This window comes from Perissodus microlepis, chromosome 8 (genome assembly GCF_051167445.1).
Source record: "Perissodus microlepis isolate ML-2025 ecotype Zambia chromosome 8, ASM5116744v1, whole genome shotgun sequence".
Taxonomy (NCBI): Eukaryota; Metazoa; Chordata; class Actinopteri; order Cichliformes; family Cichlidae; genus Perissodus; species Perissodus microlepis.
Window position 1 is genome coordinate 12,826,532 of NC_140468.1, and position 18,778 is coordinate 12,845,309.

Here is an 18,778-nt window from a genome sequence, read left to right on the forward strand (position 1 = left end):
CTCTCAACCTGGATTGTTTGCAGGCCAGGCTCAACCTTTTGTTTTTGTCGTGTGTGTGTGTGTGTGTGTGTGTGTTATGTGGCCGGTTTAAGTTTGAGCCCCAGACCGAGAGCAGCTGTGTGTATGTGTGTGTGAGCAAGCGTGTGTGCCTCCACAATGAAACATTTATTCGTATTAGTTTGTGATAACAAGTCGAGGCATTACTTAGGACTTACCCCCACCAGCATTTCACCTCCGTGTCCATCACTCAAACCATTTGTGAACACATTGATCCTTCCCTCCCCCCCCCATCCCCTCCTCCTCTCCCATGCTGTATATTCCCAGGGTTTGGAAGGAGAGCCAGAATGGCTCAGACAGCAATTGATTTTTATTTTATTGGTCTACTAGTGGAAAGAGGTGGGATAGGGGAGGGCCTGAGAGATGCAACTCTGCAGCTAAGTTTGCTCTTAGTGTGTGTGTGTGTGTGTGTGTGTGTGTGTGTGTGTGTGTGTGTGTGTGTGTGTGTGTGTGTGTGTGTCCAGGTGGGATGGGCCTATCTGCTTATGTCTGTCTCACAGAGAATGTTTTTGTTTTGGGGTAGGGGCTGTTGTCTGTCTGTCTGTCTGAAGGTTTGTGTGTGTGTGTGTGTGTGTGTGTGTGTGTGTGTGTGTGTGTGTGTGTGTGTGTTCATGTCCAGCCACCTCTGTGAGCCATCAAAAGCTGCATGTCTGTGTTCACGTGTGTCTGACACACACACACACACACACACACACACACACACACACACACACACACACACACACACACACACGTGCGTGTGTCATTTAAGGTATTGGGGGAATCTGAGGTGCTGATGGAGCTGGCACTAGGGACTTGGACCTCAACACACACACACACACTCTCTCTCACACACACACACACACACACACGCACACACACACACACACATAGCTGAGGTGTATCCCGGTGCTCATTAGAGCTGGTAATAAGGCTGTGCTGCTGGAAAAGGAGGGAAAAAACAGGGAAAGGAAGAGAGGGAGGGAGGAAGAGGGTGGGAAGGGAGAAAAAGGGAAAAAAAAAGGGAGATTTTAAATTTTAATAACACTGGTACGATTTTGTAAATCTTTCCTGACAGAAAAGTCCTCATTATTTTCATCTGTCTCCGAGGAGCCTCTCCAGCTTTGCCTCCCCGGGTAAACGGACCTTTCGCGCTCTCCCTCTTTCTCCTCTTTCTCTCCACCTCTCTATTGCTTTTTCCACACTTTGTCTTTCAGCTGCTTTGTTGTCTGTTTCCGATCTTTTTGACTCTCTCTCTCTCTCTCTCTCTGAATATTTCAGCCTCTCTTAGATTAGTGCTGTAAATCTGTTTATTTCCTTTTAGTAAGGTGTTAGCTGACTGGCTGTCTGCGATGAAGGAACATAAGGATCCAATAGCATTTCCAGTACTATGTGCTGTGATTGGCTGACATTTTAGTTAGAGTTACTGTTGGTCTGTTTTCGTGAGAGTGTTTCTTTTTTTCCCCCACCGGTACGGGGCACCGACACAGGAAAATACTTGAGGATCATAGTATCAGGTATCAAACTCACTGTGTGTAGGAGTGTGCATATGTGGGTCAGCAGGTACACCCTTGTACCTGCGGTCTTTGCGTCACTCACACATCCCCAAATCCTTCCCTCCACTTACACACACACGCACACACACACACACTCACACTCCTAGCCCCCCCTCCACCTCTATGTCAAGTGTCAAAACTGGAGGATGGATCCGGTTTGATAAGTTCTGTTCTGTCTGGCCACGTGTCAGGGCGGGATCAACTATATAGCAGAGGAAAACCATGTTCTTCACTCTCCAACCTCCCAGTTTTGGGGATTTTTTTTTTACTTCTCTTTTTTGGGAGTATTGGGGTGTGGATATTTTTAGGGTAGGTTTTATTTTAGTTGTTTCTGGTAGCTTTAGTACCTTATTTGACTTGTTAGCTTATTATAAAAGGAAAAAAAACAAAGAAAAAAATAGTTTGACGTATGAAATTTCATCAGTTTGTGTGGTTTTGTTTCAAATAGATGAAGAATAATTTCCCCATCCTCTGTAAAATGTAACCAAGTAGTCATTTTCCAGCCTTCTTAGGTCTGCAGTGGTTAAAGAGTGTGATGGCTGACTTTCATGTCCCACTGCTCATATGTCAGTGGGGAAAACTGTGGCTCTTTACAGTGTCACAGACACTATTTTTCAAACAGTTTTCAACATCAGTGAAGTGATTTATGACAGCACCTCCACACACTAATTCCTCCAATCTGTCTAGCTAGATCCATGTGTATGTGTGTGTGTGTGTGTGTGTGCGGCCCCCCTTCAGGTCATCTGGTCTAAATTGACCTTTGGTCGTAAGCTTTGCAGGATCTTCTCGGTCTGTGTGAACTATTGCAAGCATTAAAGTAAAGATGTACTGTTTATGGCTCCCCCTCCAAGTTTCTGATTGGCTGCCTCTTGCAAACAGAAGAACCTGAGGTTAAAATATTGGGAATATCCCTGCTCTATGACATCAGAAAGATTTGAGTGGAAAAAAAACTTGCCTAAAACCAAATGTCGAGAGCAGTGTGACGCCCGAGCTTTTAGCTTGCACATGTGCCGACCTAATTATTTGAAACTTTGACCATGTTTCATATAAGCGTGCACTATTTCATTAGTGTATATATATGTGTGTGTGTGTGTGTGTGAGTGTGTCAGAAAAAGAGGAAAAAGCATTAACGTTTTTGGACGGGCCACTCCTAAAATTTATATCCATCTTCTCTTTAAAGGTTGGAGTTGCCATATGTGCTGCTTTACATTTATACTTCCAAGACACGTTTTGTTAGATTGGTGCACAGAGGATCAGTTAAGGTCAAAATAATGCATTTTTTAAAAAAGATGTGTCCCCAGAGGGGGGAGGAAAAAAAAAACTTCTTAAACCGCAGCACTGTCATATTCCTTCCTGCTTTGAACATTTAAGTGTTTGAAGTTATTCCACGTTGTTTGCTACCAAATCAGACTCCTTTAATAAATGCCGTTTTAACAGAATTGAACCCCCCTCCATGAGGCTAAAACTAACTTTATGTTCATTTCTCCACTGCAAGCCTCTACTAGCCCCCCCCCCCCCCCCCCCTTTTTTTTTTCTTCTTTTCACCCCAGCTGAAAAATTAGCACAACACAAAGCGAGCTGGCTTCTTCTAACACACTGCCACAGATACACACACACACACACACACACACACACACACACACACACACAAGCGCCTCCTCTGGGTATTTGACTGGGATAAATAATCATTGTAAATAATGAATGTCAATTAATAGGGGGAGACGTGTCCTTGCTAAGCATGCTCTGATTAGTGTTTCACTGGGATCTCTTCCCCCAGCTGGCTTCAGCCAATCATGTCAGCCTCATCCAAAACACCAGAATAAAACTGGCCTATCACAACATATGATATCATCTAATACTGCCTCAGCTTATAGGCATATGGCAAATATAGTATTATCTGTCACTATTCTTTTTGCATTTTTTTTACCTCAGCAGTGAGGTAAAAAATGCCACGTGTGGGTGTGTGTGGGCTGGGGGAGGGATACCATAGCTGTTGCTTATGTTGTTCGGGACATGGTTTGCTATAAACAATATGACAGTGTCATAATAATGTATGCATTTATTCAAGGATAAACTGTCTACTTATAAAGCAGTGCTGCTTACACACAGTAGTTGTAATGAGCTCTCTGGTGTTAGCGAGAGCATTACAGCATGTCAGAGAAGTGTCCTATTACTGGAAAGAAGTTCATGGCGATTGGTTATATATATATTTTTTTAGTTTGTAACAGTATCCTCTGAATCTCATATAAAGCAGTTGATAAAATTTGTTGTTATGCGGCCGAGAGTCTTTTTGCAAAAGGAAATACAAAGATGTAAAGCATCAAAGCTTGTCTGTGTGATTTTTGTCATCCTTCCCTCCAATAGCTTCATCAGTTCTGCGCTTTAAGCTAAGCAAACGGTCGAGACTTTTGCCAGGCGGGCTGGTGGACTAGAGGGAGGCCGCGAGCTCGACTGGTGTGTCAGCTCAGACTTGGACTTTAGAGGGTAGCTGGGTGACTGAGCAACCAGCCAGCGCCCTCCCCTCCCTCGGTGATAAATGGCCACAGCATGGGCTATTCATCTCCTGCTTAGAGAAGTGGACAGTGCCCCCCTGCTCGGCCTCTCCTCCACCCCTCCACATGTCAGCAAATGTGATAATTCTCTCATTTGTCAGGAGCAGTGGAGGGTTTGGAATCTGTGTGTGTGTGTGTCTGAGTGAGTGCATGTGTGCTGATGCAAACTCTGGAGAATTTGGGGGACACATGCTAGATAAGTTGCTCACTTACCAGATGCCTTGCTCTGCACATCTTCACTCCATTCCTCATCTGGTACTTTTGTGATTTATTTATTTATTTATTTTTTGGGGGGAGGGTTCAAAGCCCCCACTCCCCCACACCAATTTTACTTCGGTCACAGTGGGAAAATTTAAATGAGCAAATGAGTAAGTCGTTTTATGGCAAATTCCATCAGTAATTCAGCGATTTTTTTTTTTTATTACCTTCAGGAAACTACTGAGCCACTTTTTCCACTTTATTGTGCAAATAAAGTTTAAGAGCCTGTCAGCTATGTGTGTGCGTGTGTGTATATGTTTGCATGTCATGCTTGTTTATAAGTGTGTTGGTCTCTTTTGTATTTGTATGTTCATGTCTGTACACAAATCAGCGTTGTTGTTTTTTTACAGAGGGTACACATATGTAAGCAAATCACTCTTATCACGATTGTTTTATCCAGTCACGCTGTGGTTTTATGACGTGTGCCAGCGAGTGTATAGCGATTAAAAACCGAGCGTTCAGACCTCATGGTAACAATTAAACAGGATCAGGCTCCAGTTGACTTTCCTCCGTAGATCCGCGAACCTTTTCCTAATCCCTCTCGGTTCTTTCTCTCTGCAGGATCATCCAGAATCGGGTCCTGGTCTTCATCCTCGGAGCCATCATCCTCCTCACCATCATCCTGGCCATCTATTTTAATGTGCGAGGCCACTGATCTCCCCTGTACGCACATGCATATACACACACACACACACTCCCTTCCCCTAAACACAAATACACACACAGTCTCTTGTGATTAATAGCGACAAAAGCGTTGTTCTGCTGTAATTAGGACAAATGGTCCCCATGAATCACTATTTCCAAAGCCTGACAGCAAGCTTTTTTTTTTTTTACCATTTCTCACTCCTTTTTTTGTTTGCAGTTTCTTTCCCTTTCCCCCCCTTTCTCCTTCTTCTCTTTTACTCCCTTTTTCTCTTTCACTTTCTTCTTCTCCTTCCCCCCTCCTCCTCTGCCTGTCAGGCTTGTTCTTACATCTCCAGGGACTTGAACGGGGTGAGATGTTTTTATAATAGTTAATATTTTTCATGGTGTCGTCCTCAGCGTGGTTTGCAGCCTGGTCATTTTTTTTCTTGTGTAACTTAATGGAGGGCTTTTTTTGTAGTGTAGGTGGGTTTGGTGTTATTCAGGGTGTGGGGATGCATGAAAGGCAGAGAGAAACCGAAGTTCTACACACATCTGTGGGTTTGCACGTGTGCATGCGTGAGTGACAGTCATGGATGGGGGCCCGCACTGCGTTTCTTATTGACACCAACAGTAGGCACACATACTGTATTAGCTTCTGTAACTAAATGATTCAGCTGTTCTTCTCCCCACCAATCACCCTACCCCTGCACAGCTCAGAGGACAGTGCCTTCAGTTTAGATATGCTGTTCACACTCCTGCTTTAAAAGGCTCAGCAGAGCCCAAAATAGACAAGTGGCGCTGCCTTGAAAAGAGAGGATGCACGCAAAAAGGTTGAGGTTAGTTCAGCTTGTGTTCATTGAATCAAGGTGAAAGTATTTTGGGTTGGGTTTTTTTTCATTATTAGGAGGAAACTGGTTGCAGTTTTTGTTTTCAGGAGCAAAAAAGTGGTTATTTTAGAGAATTTAGAGATTGAAGATTAAATAAAAATTGCTCTTTTAATGGATTTTAATGCAAAAGAGACCTGACCTCAGCCTCCGTGAGTACAGCACAGAAACAAAGAGAAATGCTTCAAATGACATTGTAACCACATCTGGGACATCAACCCTTCCCAAATACATACTTCATTAACTGATTCCCAATTATAAGCATCATACTGTATGTACTAACATTGAAATGGACATCATGTATAGTGTTTTTGCTCTTACTAAGTGACTCTGTTGCTATTTATTTATAAATGTAGAGTTTCCATTCAGATTTCTGTGTTGGAAGTGTATATTTTTGTGATGTTGAAATTATTTAGAATTAACATTAATCACATGTTTGTTTCTTCTTGATTTGTGGTGGTTCTCTGATGCAGACTGTACACCAGGACCAACTGAAATATGTGTATTTCTAGTCTTTCATCTTAAAGGCTTTTTTTTCTTGATTTCTTTCTTCTATAAATGGATCTAGCTTGTTTCAAAATGTGTACTTTTTGTTCTTTATTTTCTATGTAATCTTCGGAGGTGTGAGATGGGACCCTTGTTTCTGTGTTTATGTGATGATGTGATGCATCTGCAGGTGTTTGAAAAAAGGCGTGCTTGAGTTTACCGGCGTTTAATTCTTCGGGGGGAAAAGCCATTCTTTGGGGACGGCGTTTGAAAAATCTAAATTTAAGAGCATATTTGGATAATTTTTAATTTTATTTTTGTTTTGGTGGGGGGGGGGGGCTAATGCTAATGCAAGCCACAAGCTCGCACACGCATGGAAACACACACTGGTGCGCGCGCGTATGTCTCTTGTGGTTGGTGTTCCCAGTGAGGACATTTGCTATTCTGTTTCAGGGTCATAGTCTTCATTTTTGAAGATGCGGGGGAGTCCCCGTCCCACCATACCACCCCCACCCTCCCCCACCCTGTGCTATCGTCCACCATTTCACAGGCCCTCGCCAGCCGCGGCGCCGTGGTCTGCTTCAAAGCCTCAAATTAATGGCCAACAAAATAGTGTGTCTCTGACCGTCCCATGCGGGGCCGACCCACTAAGAGTTATCATTAAAGTGAAGCAATAATGAAAAAAACGAGGGAAGGAAGGAAAAAAGAAGAAGAGCCGGGGAAGGAAGCGAACGAGGAAGCGTGGAGGTGGGGGGTGCCGAGAGGGGGTTAAATCCCAGGCAGTTTGACAACAAACCTCATCTGGTAATGACCCTCAGTGATTGTGTTTTTACCCAGTCAGCGTGCACAGTGTGTGTCTGTGCGTGTCTGCATGTTCAGCCTACCTATGTGCTGATGTGCTCTCTCTGTCTCTCCTGCCCCCCTCCCTCCTTCTCTCTACCTCTCCTGCCACCTTTTCCTCCTCCTCCCTGTCCTCCCCTCCCTTCCCTCCCCTCCCAGCCTGTCAGATGAGCGGAGCGGTAGCTAGCGAGTGAGCGGTGGAAGGCAGCGTGGCGGCGGCTTCTATTTGAAGTTGTAATGGTGTCAAAAAGTCAGGGCTGACTGACAGACGTCAGTCCCACAGGGCCTCATTAAAAACAGACCCACTTGACAAGGAAATAATTGAGCGCCGGCGACAACTCGGGGGCCCCTCCGCGTTTTTAGATGTTTTTATTTTCTTTTCATTATTAGCGCCGAGCTATTATGTTCATTAAGAAATGGCATTAAAACAAGTTTTTTTCTTCTTTTTTTTAAAAAAAAAAAACGGGCGAGGGAGGGAGCAGGGAAGGAAGACAGGATGCATGGAGGTGGGAGATAACGATTTGTTTAGAGCCCCGGTTCTGTTTTATTATTTAAACAGGAGCGCTGTCATGTGATACCTTGGCAGACGTTGGCTATCATCTCTCCCTTCTTTCTCCTTTCCTCCCTCTCTTTCTTTTCCCCCCTCCTTCTCTCCTCTGTACTCATCCCTTACTTTTCCCCAAGCTTTTATCTTCCCCTCCTCGGTCCGTCTCCATCTCTTTCTCCACCTGCTCGTCTCACTCCTCTCTCTATCCCCTTTTCTTTCTCTCCCCGTTGAGCGGCGGGTGTCATTGGAATATGAACTAGATTATTCATCAGTGCCCCCACCACCCACTACCACTCCCTCCAATCGCTGATTTGGTTTTCGACAAGCGTCTCACCGCAGAAGGCTGAGGATGAAAACTTGTCAAAAATAGGTTATATCTTATTCCAAGGGGCAACAATAGCAGCAGGTACAGACACCATTTAATATTTAATTTAGGCGGGTGGTAACCCTCCTTAAGTGACTGGAGCTGCGTCTTCCATACAAACGCCAGGAGAAAAGGAGGGGTGGGTGAGCAAGAGGGGAGAGCAATTAATTATTTGATGTCTGAAAAGTGATTTTTGAAGCTCTCGCTGCCTTCTCCTGTTTGCCGGGGGGGGGAAAGGGATCGAGTCTTTGGGTGTCCCGGTTCGCTTTCCACACACGTTCCTTATCTTGGTCGCCCCCCCCGAGAGCCGAAACGTTTCCACTCGTATCACGTTACATCCTCATGATAATTGTTCATATAGTAAAAGGTTTTCAGTCTCTTTATGTTATCAGTGGAAATTATGAAATCTTCTACCACCACCATCTTTGCGACATCTCGCTAACGTTCCCAGTCATTCCTATCCTCACCGGTCCTCTCTATCCTCTCTACGTGGTTTTACATAGAAATTATAAAAGGAAGGTTCCTCAACAAGGAACCTGTGTGATGCACCAACCATTGCAAACGCTCGATGTTTGTCAGCCATTTAAGACGACAAGGGATTGTGACAAGCGTCGTTTGAGCTGCCTGTCCCCCCAGCGGAGGGCGGGCCTTAAACGGCACAAACAGCGCCAGTGGTGGGATCGCAACAGGAGGGTGGGCGCTTCGTCTTCAGGAGTGTCCACGATGCTGTCACCCACTGCACACGCAGACACAGACACACACAAACGCACATTCATGTACATTGAGAGAGGCCCAGCAAGAACAGCTAGCCAAGAAAAAGAAGAATGGGGGGGGAATCACAATGGCACTGTTTGAGGAGTACAATGAATATTCTTCTGTTTGATTCAGCAGACGTGGACGCATATGCGCACGCACACACACACTGCTGCACGTATGGTCCCAATAAAGACAGGCACACATGCTCTAGTGTGGAGCTGTTAGAAGAGGAGCCATGGTCTCCATTTGTACATGCCACCAGTTCCAGCAGAATGGCTTTCTTTCTCTCATCAGCCCATTATCTATCTGTTTTTTCGCCCCATCAGCGCTGTCAACCGTTTTATTAGTGTTTGTGCTCACAATGAAATGACAAAGGCTCCCATTATTTGAGGAAGTCGCAGGGGCCGCAGCCATACATGCATGCACGGATGTCCGTGTGCTCGTGGCCGGTGTTAAGAGGTGATGCCGAATCGTCCACATGCGCATGTATCCGTCTCGAGTTATCGCGTTCCCTTCAGTTCAGCCAATTGAGACTCCGGGCTGATCCTGACTTGTGAAGCTGACTTTTTTTTTTGTGATCTCTGTCAGTGTCTGTGTTTGACATCTGTGATTAAAGCGGCTCTGGATCTTTGTAACCTAGATGCTGTGTCGTAACTTGCACACAAACACTTGGTGGGGTCTCCGGCTGACTCCGCGGGAATGAGTAAGGAGGTACGGGAAAAACAAGAGCTGACATTTACAAACCGAATGTGGCGCTGTGTGCTTCCTTTCGTATTTTAAAGGCGAAGCAAGCCGCGTGCTGAAAATCCTCTTAAGACATTGTGTCGTGGAGGAAAGAGAGATGCAGAGAGCCAGGTCAGAGCTATGCAGAGCCAGACCAGCTTTCCCCCACCACCACCAGACCCTATCCCTGCCTCCTTACTCTTCCTTCCCTCTATCTCCATCACATCTTTCCCGGTAGAAACACAACCTTTGAACTGAAATTAACACTTTCCACTACAAAGACAGCGGTAATCTTCAATGTCATTTGCATGACAATGAGGTTATGTAGATAATAGAGCTGTCAGTGGATCTTTTTCCCCCCACTTTTTATTCTTTTGGTCCCTTTAACTGCCTCATCAGTATGCTACAATGTGTCCAAGCAGATATTTTATGACATGCTTGAGATTATTCTATTTATGTTTTTTGTTAAATGGATTTCTATCATTGCAATTGAGCAGTGAGAATGAGCGCATTCTGTGACTGCTGCGCGTTTGTCTTGTATGGTTTCTCCTGTGTTGCCGTCCATTTTAAAAAGACAAATGATAGAAAGAGAAAGAACTTAAAAGGAGAAAAGTGGGAATGAGTGCAAAGCAGCCCAGGTTGCCTGGGAGGCACTCAGTGGCCTGGACGTTCTGAAAGAGGAGGGTTTAGTTGAGCTCGCCCTTGTACAGTAATTTACTTTGCATATGGTGTCTTAGCAGACACGATTCTAAATTTCCAACTGGGAGGCATCAGTGGAGGAATCACTGTCTTCAAAAGACGGCCTGCCAGTCACGCTCCTCCCGTAGCTAGAGATCTGAGCGTGCGGTGATAACCCGCGACATCTTTCTGGAAAAACGAGGAGTCGATCAGCTTTGATGGAGCACATCCGCCATGACAGGCTACTGAGGAGCTCGCTAATGAACTGGGGAAGGGGGGTGGGCATCGCTTAGGGTAAGAGCACAGAGGAGAAGGGTAGTTGAATGGGGAATGGATGGATTGATGGATGGAGAAGGTGTACTTGATAGTTATGAGGTAGCCTCTGCTTTAAGATATTCAGGTAGATGGAAGAGTGCCCAGGTTAGAGAAAAACAGCTATGTGTTTGTTTAGGAGAAACAACCCCCACTCCACTACTTACATCAGCTCGTTACCCCTCCAGCACCAAAGGGTGGGGAGGTTTTTGTTGTTGTTTTGGGGTAAATATTCATGAGAAGGTACCCAGTCCCAGAGCTCTCCAGCCAGTTTTTTCCATCTATTCCAGGAAGTTTGAGTCTTTTGAATGGGGGCTACCACCTATTTGTGTGCTGGGGATCAAGTGCAATAAAAGTCTAAAGTTAACACAAATAATGGCCCAGCTGCAATATGTGTGACACAAAACAATCGCTTTACCTTTTTCTCAGGAAGAGGTGGAGTCTCACTTTAACACATAACTACTAGTTGTACTAATGTAGTTATCAAGTTACAGTTTCCACAGATTACTCTTATAGTTTGTCTGGAAGAAGAGGACAAAAATGAAATGCAGTCTTCTGCTTTCGAGGATAGAATATCAGAGTTTAACTGATATGTTGACATATGTAAAGTTTAAGATTATCACATCCTGGAAGCTGTGAATCAGCTGGTAGAGCGGGTTGATCCTCAACCTCTACACAGGTAAGGGTCATTGGGCATGGCAGATAAGCACAATGCGTGGCCATTTTTAGTCGGTGAATGAAAAACATTAAAATTTTACGCAAAAGTTCTTCACGTACTTTTAATCAGTAGTATAAGTAAATAAGCTAGAACTATTTTATAATAAGTGTTACAGTACTGAGCAAAAGTCTGGAGCCACCCCTTATTTCTTTATACTTGACTTTTAAACGGCCAGACTTTCTTGTAGTTTTTAAAGGGGTCATGAATAACAGTTGAATAATCATAAGCATAAAAAGGAAGTTAACAAAAGGGATAAACCAGACAACTTAGCAAAGACCAATGTTAAAGTGTATCTTTGGGCACTTTGTTAGTAGCAGCCTATTTCAAAGCACGTAATTTGTTTCCAATTGACAAAAAATGCAGGAGATAAAATAGTAGTTTTGTACTAACAAGGTGATTCCTAAAGAGCTATTAGCTGAAAACCTGGCATAGCTCACCATGGTGTGCAGTGTGTCAGTAATAAAATTTGAGATAACTGGAGAAGTGGTGGACAATAGAAGAAATGGTAGGTGTGGAAAAAAACTCTACAGCTGATGGACAGAATCTGAAAGTCATGTCCTTGAGAAACAGGAATAAATCCAGCAAAGACCTGACACAGGACCAGAAGATGCATCTGACCAGTTGATCCATCTACTGTTCGCTGAAGCCTCACCAGAAATGGTCTCAGTGGAAGGGTCACTTTCAAGAAGCTGTTCCTAAGAAAGGTAAATGGGGAGAAAGGGCTGAGTTATGCCAAATAACACAAGAACTGGATTGAAAATCAGTGGCAACAGGTCTTATGGAGTCATTAATCTATATTATAAATTACCAATTCAAATCATTGTTAATACTATCAAAGACTCACCCTATGGGCATTTGTTTGTTAGATTTTTTGGAGATCAGCTACTACACATAATCTATGTAATTATTATTTATTTGAGTGTTATTTAAATCATTCTCAAAAACTATATAGATGTTGAGAATACTGGTAGCCTAGGCAGTTTGTATAGTAAGTTTTGTTAAGATTGATTAACGTCTCTGGGAAGAAATGGGGGACGCATCTAAATGCTACAATAATTATAAGATGCGTTGAAGACGTCAAGAGAACTACAACAGTAAGTCTACAGCCATCTGTAAAACACTGTGGAGGCTCTGTCATGGTTTGGAGCTGCATTTCAGCCAGTAGTGTTGGGGATGATGTCAAAGTTAGATAAAGTACTAACACATTTTGATTTACCATGAAATACTAACTAGAAAGCATCTGATTGGCAACAGCTTAATTTTTCAGCGTGACAATTATCCCAAACTTACTGATAATGTAGTTAAAGCATACCTGGATTGAACCCCCACCATCCCACCACACAAACACACACACACACCCCCTGAACTTTAACATTATTGAAGCAGTGTGGGATCATTTAACAGCGAACAGAACAAAAGGAAGCGAACAGAACAAAAGGAAGCCAACATCCAAAGTGGAAAAAGTAGTCAAACCAAATATTGACTTTCAAGCTTGTTAGAGTTAAACAAACTCTGTCTTTGCCTTATATACACTTTATTTACACGTATGTTTCAATAAATCACCTCACCTATTTCCCATTTTCCTAGCAAAATATGCAAAAATGAAAGATGGCTCAAGACTTTTGCACAGCACTGCAAGTGTTAACACTGTTTATAGGTATTTACCACTCACCCTGCACAATATGAACCAGGCCTTCCTTCACCTTTATGCTGTTCTCAACACAAACAGCCTTGCAGACAGGCTTATTCTTCACACACACACACACACTCACTTAGTTTTACACACAAACACACACCGCTCTATTGAGACATATGGATGTGGCAACAAAATGCACAACTTTTTGTTCATCTCAAGGACTTGTGAGGGCCCAAGTGAACTGAGAGGCCATATTGATTTTCCCTCTTTTCATGCTGTGACTCGGGGATTACCCATTTTCTCATTCATTTTTAAAGACAACTCGTGAGAGTCTTCCTTCCCTTTTTCCTCTCTGTTTTTTTCCTTTTTCCCCCCACTTCCCCTTCTCGCCATCGTACATACGCACACACCCACCTGCGCAGCCGGTCGTACCCACCCCTTTTCCACAACCACAAGTCCCTCCTTGACCCTGAAAATTGTAATTCAGCCATAGATCACAGCTGCTGAATATTAGGGCTTACAAAAGCAGTTAAATAAAATATGTCGAAATCATCCAATCCCAGAGGCCACGGCAGAAATTCTAATCAGGTGAGAGAAAGGGGAAGGAGTCAGCAGGGGGATTATGGGTAAAGAAAATCGTCTGGATCTACCAAAGAGCAGACGGAGAGCTGGGTTTGAGCTAAAAATCATAGCAATCATAACGTCGTGTCATGAAAGGTTTTTGGAGGCATGTGAGCTCTTACCTCAAAAACACAGAAATGCAGTCCTACACTCCTAAAATGTAACAACCTGTGTTACAGTTTTAGGTTTGATTTCCTTCTTTTTGTGATTCTTGGAACTAAAATTTTAAAAAAAAAAACCATCAAAACACAAAGTACATAAATCAATAAATTTGCATATAATTCACTCCTTCTGTGTGTTATGTTACCCCAAAGACAGTTTAAAAAACATTTTGAATGCACACGTAACTTGCAGTCATCCATGCTATAGTGTTGTCCATAATTAGTGCCAAAGCCAGCACTGCCTCTAGCTAAAGGTCTTCAAAGTTGGCAGATTCTCATAACCTGCAGTGTCAACCAAACTATTTGTAAAATAATTGAGTCTCCCGGTATTAATGCACTCATTTTATGCTAAACAGGCCAACAGCACTTTTGGCCTATAGGCCTTCCTTTGACCAGGCGTAGGAGGGGGTCAAAACATATTAATGATTCTGTTGGCATGCTTGTTAAAATGAACCACAAAGGTTGATCCAGCTGAGAGCAATGCATGGGACAGTGCAGCTTGAGATGGTCAGATTTTAGAGCAATTTCAGTGCAAAACGTTCTTCCGTAAACTGCTTGCTGTTTTATTTCTTTTTGTTTGGGTTTTTTAAGGTGCACATATAATACATTTCCCTTTAAGTGAAGGTAAATTTCGTACCGCGCTGGCTGTGATGAGAAAGTCATAAACCAGCCTCAAACACAAACTCGTTACGAGAATGAAAACTTTTCTTGCAGGCCCGGACTCAGCCACATGTAAAATGGCCGGACAGTCCAGAGAGCGAGGGAGGTCTGATGGATGGTGCTTCAATCCCTCGGCGGTTCTCCAAACAAGGAGACGCTCGATTACACTGCAGGATCAAAAATGCTGAATGCACACACTCCCCTCCAGAGTGAGGGAGAAACAAAACATCCACAGACCTTCGAGAGGTAGATTCTGTTTCTCGGGACTTTGTGCTTTGTCTTTGGTGACCAAGTAATTTCACTGATTTGGTACAAAACAGCAGGAAGGCATAGCTGGCTCTTATATTGCCAGCAAAACAAACGCAAATGAGCATTTACTTTCCTCAACACCCACGGCTTCGGTGCGTTTGCATAGATAAAAGTGGACTGTGAACACTTCCCCATCTGTCTAGGAGGCAGTTGACCACTCTCAAATGAGGCCAGTCGTAGTAGAAGAAGCTGCACACTGCAAAACACCTTTTCTTCTTCTTCTACTACTGAAAATTTGGTGTACAGGAAGACCAACAGCAATCAGTTTTCTTCAGTAACACCTTCACAGACTTGCATCAAGATAAGGAGATAACTACTGTATGGTATGCCTCAATTAAAGGGTTGATGTAAAACGGAGTTAAATGTTAAGAGTTGTACGTGGTTTAAGTTTTCCTTTAAAAAATATTTCACGTGCTGTCAGTGGTAGAGGCTCTTGTTTTTTTTTTATGTGCGCATGTCATAGCTGCCTTTTAAGATAGATTTAAAGTTCGATCAAATGTTCGGCCAGACGTTTAAACGACGTGAATTTATCTTTTGTTTCTTAGATATTGTGAGCTGATTTAAGAACAAAGGATTTTCAAGCCAAGTCAAACACGTTCTGTGATGTCTCTTTAAGAAAGGATTTTTCGTTAGACTTTGATGGTCGCATAAACCAAATACAAACTGTTTCTTCCTGCCTGTTGAATTCTAATGTGCTCGTGCTGCTTTAAATGTCAGGCTGGAAACGCATCCAAGCCCACATAAATAATAAAAAAAAATTTAAACAAAATATCTGCATAATCTATAGGTCATAAATCTTTAACGTTAGTTTTCTTTGGAGGTTTTGTGAAGGGCTTAGAGAGCATATGGGGACTCATGGGTCATGAGGTTATTCATCCCTGTGGATGCAACGGCGGCATTAGTGGTCAGTGCAAAAACACTTCAGTATTTTTTAAATGTACAGCCCAAAGACGAGACACACACACACACAAAAACACTCCTCATGGTTTGAATAAGGCAAGCCTCTTATTCAACCCAGCCACTGCTCACAGCCATTGAAATCTAATGTAATCTACTTGTATTTGAGTCGATGGCACTGGTTGAAGGACGGGCCATTTAGAAAAGGAACAATCTTATAGATGCGCTCATGTAGTGCCTTTGAATGAACCCTCAGAATTGTTGCACTCATTCAAAGAGAGAATGCGTTCTCGAGTGGTTCATATTCTACTAAAACGGAGATGGGAAATGGGATTGGAAAGTAAGTAAAGTAGAAGATGGCGCAACCAAGATCTTCCTTTTGAATTCTGAAGCCTATAAAGGATTTGGGGAGGTCAGCAGCTGGAGACGCGTCTTTAGAGGAGGACAGTGCTTTGGGATTGCGCTTTGACCTTGTACCACCATCTACCACCGATCTCTCTTACAGATACACGATGCCCTGTGCTGTCAGCAGCAACTAACAAGGTAAAACCTTTAACAGCGCTGCTTGTTGTCATTTAGGCATGTTAAGGCGATGTCGCAAAGGTCTGCTTACTTTTATTTGCAGATAACATAATAGATGTTTTCTGTTAAAATGCAGTTGTGTGTGGAGCCTTGTTACTGTCACTGAAGGGTTCGTTAGACTGAGCCCAGGCACCATTGTGAAGCACTCTGGCTTGTTTGGATCTCGCTAAGGCTACAGCTGAAAGACGTTATTAGGACACGACCCTCTTTTTGTGACCTAAAAATCTGAGGATCGTTGGAAGGTCTGCAAAATTATGCCCTTATTACTTAAAATCCATTTTATACCATCTTGAATCTTGCTTTTTGCCATTTTGCTCATTCATAACTAACATGAGTGACCTCACCTACATATTTGTTCAGATCTGGAAACACAACAATATCACTAAAAGTCCAACAGGGCAAAAAGCATGAGTAGATATGCGGCAGTGTAAATAGGTGAAAGTTTAGCCAGATTAACTGCACTGTCTTTGAAGGTACAAAAGGGATTATGTGCAAGGTGCAATTCCAAGAGCATGCCAATGATCACTTCATCGCTATCCAGGTGAAGGTCATACATGACTGACTGGTGTTAAAGGATACTGTTGGTGTGTTCCCTCTGAGAGCACCAAAGAAGCCTATGTAGGTATCAAAAAAGTGTTGACTTTACCTGTTGCATTTATCAAAACTTCTGTGAACTTATTTTTGACTGAAGATGAAGGCAGCGGTACTGATGAAACATACAGCATCCTTGGTCTATCTTCTTCTAGGAGCCACTGAAATTCAGAATACTGAAGCTTAGAAGGCATCAAAATGGTGGCAGCCGCTTATACGACCTCCCTCCAGCAGGAATGCGTGCTCTCGCATCTAACGATAAGTAGGCTGGTATGCAGTGTATACAGTCATTTGCCTGGTGATCTACTGGGCTTTTCAAATAAACATATGCAGAAGAGCACTCCTGAACATACAACCATGAAACAAATGGGATATAGGGGCAGAAGACCACAATGGATGAACAGGAAAGTGAGGCTACAGCTTGCACAGGCATAGAAGATAAAAAAATGAGTCATCTGCAACATTAAGATGATAGGGTGAGAATCTAGCATAAACAACATGAATGCATGAATCCATCCTGCCTGTTTCAGTGGTGGGGGATATTTTCATGGTGCACTTTGGGCCCCTTGGTGCCAGCTGAGCATCATTTAAACACCACAGACTACCTGATATTGTCCCTTAAAGGTATGACCACAGCGGATCCACCTATACTGCTGGTGGAAGGGTTACACACCATGCCACAAAATTCAGATAATGTCAACTGACTTCTTGAGCATGAACTCACTCTATAGCCTCCACAGTCACATGAGCTCAACCCAAAAGAGGACCTTTGGGATGGAAAAGGGATTCACATCATAGATGATAAATCTGGAGCAGCTATGTGATGGGATCATGTGAAAATGGACCAAAATCTCTGAGGATGAATCTATGCCACAAAGAATTAAAGCAGTTCTGAAGGCAAGAGGTCAAGTCAGTACTAGCAAGATCACTTCACAAAGTGGCCAGTGAGTGTATTTTACTATTGAGTATAGATCTAGGCTTATTAACTAAAAGTGAGTAAAAAGAAAAACTGAAAATAGCAGCGCATAGGTAATTAAAATGTTTTAAAAAGTGAATAAATGCTCGGATTAGCTTGCTAAACATATATATAATTAACATTTGCAATTGTTAGCCGATATAATTGGTGGTCAATACTGTTTGTAACTTCCTAAAAACATCGATAGACAGGTGAAATTATTACCTAGGTGTAAGATGGCTTAACAAATTAGTAGATATACATAACAAACAATAAGTTAAAATAGCAACAATAGCTGCAGATTATATAGCAAAAGTAGCCTAGCTTAACGTGAAATAGTTAGCTAGCAATACTTAGCTAAATATAATGGAACAACGATAGAATTGGTAATAATTAGCAATACATTCCTATTAGCTTCTGCTTATTTAAAATCGTGTCATAGTGGTGTTGAAATAATCAACACCACTACTTTTCTTTTTATATATACAAAATGATGTTATAAAGGTAAATAAATGAGTTAGTAATAAGTAATAAATATAAAGGAAGCGATTTGATCAACTGAAAGGCACTATAGAGGTCAGGAATATTAGTGTCCTGTAATAACAATAGATTCATGCTAGTTGACTGAGTAAGCAGAGAGAAAAGGGGAGCTCAGTTTTATTTTAGCTGTCGGGATGTCTGGGTAGGTATCTGTCAGAAATATAACTCCACAGGTTATGACATACAGGCTGAAGGGTGAGGGCTACTCACCAGAGGAGACACCATCCAAGAATACCAGAGATATGGACAAAGACAAGCTGAACATGAACCTGCAGGCCATGGTCTGAAGAATTTGCTTCAAAGAGCAAGAAATCAACGTAGAAAGAGGAAAAGGTCAGTGTATATCTGTAATGCACAGTTTTTTGTTTTTGTTTTTATGAAATCTATGAACTTGTAGTCTTTGCATAGTTTTTGTATACATGTGATGCACATACAAGGTCGTCTAGTCAGGCTTGGCAAGATAGGTTATTATGGAGTTTAGCCTTTAGCCTA

The 18,778-nt window shown here is 42.7% G+C and overlaps 1 protein-coding gene across 3 annotated transcripts in view; it reads left to right on the forward strand.

The window, feature by feature from the left end:
• Positions 1 to 9,542, forward strand: part of vti1a (vesicle transport through interaction with t-SNAREs 1A) — a 116,370-nt gene extending 106,828 nt beyond the window's left edge. For all 3 annotated transcript variants that reach the window (XM_084937593.1, XM_084937594.1, XM_084937592.1), the window contains one exon: positions 4,964 to 9,542. In XM_084937593.1, the coding sequence (XP_084793719.1) occupies positions 4,964 to 5,057 (94 nt within the window). In that variant the 3' untranslated portion in view covers positions 5,058 to 9,542. The remainder of the gene's footprint in view (positions 1 to 4,963) is intronic.
• The last annotated feature ends 9,236 nt before the right edge of the window (positions 9,543 to 18,778 follow it).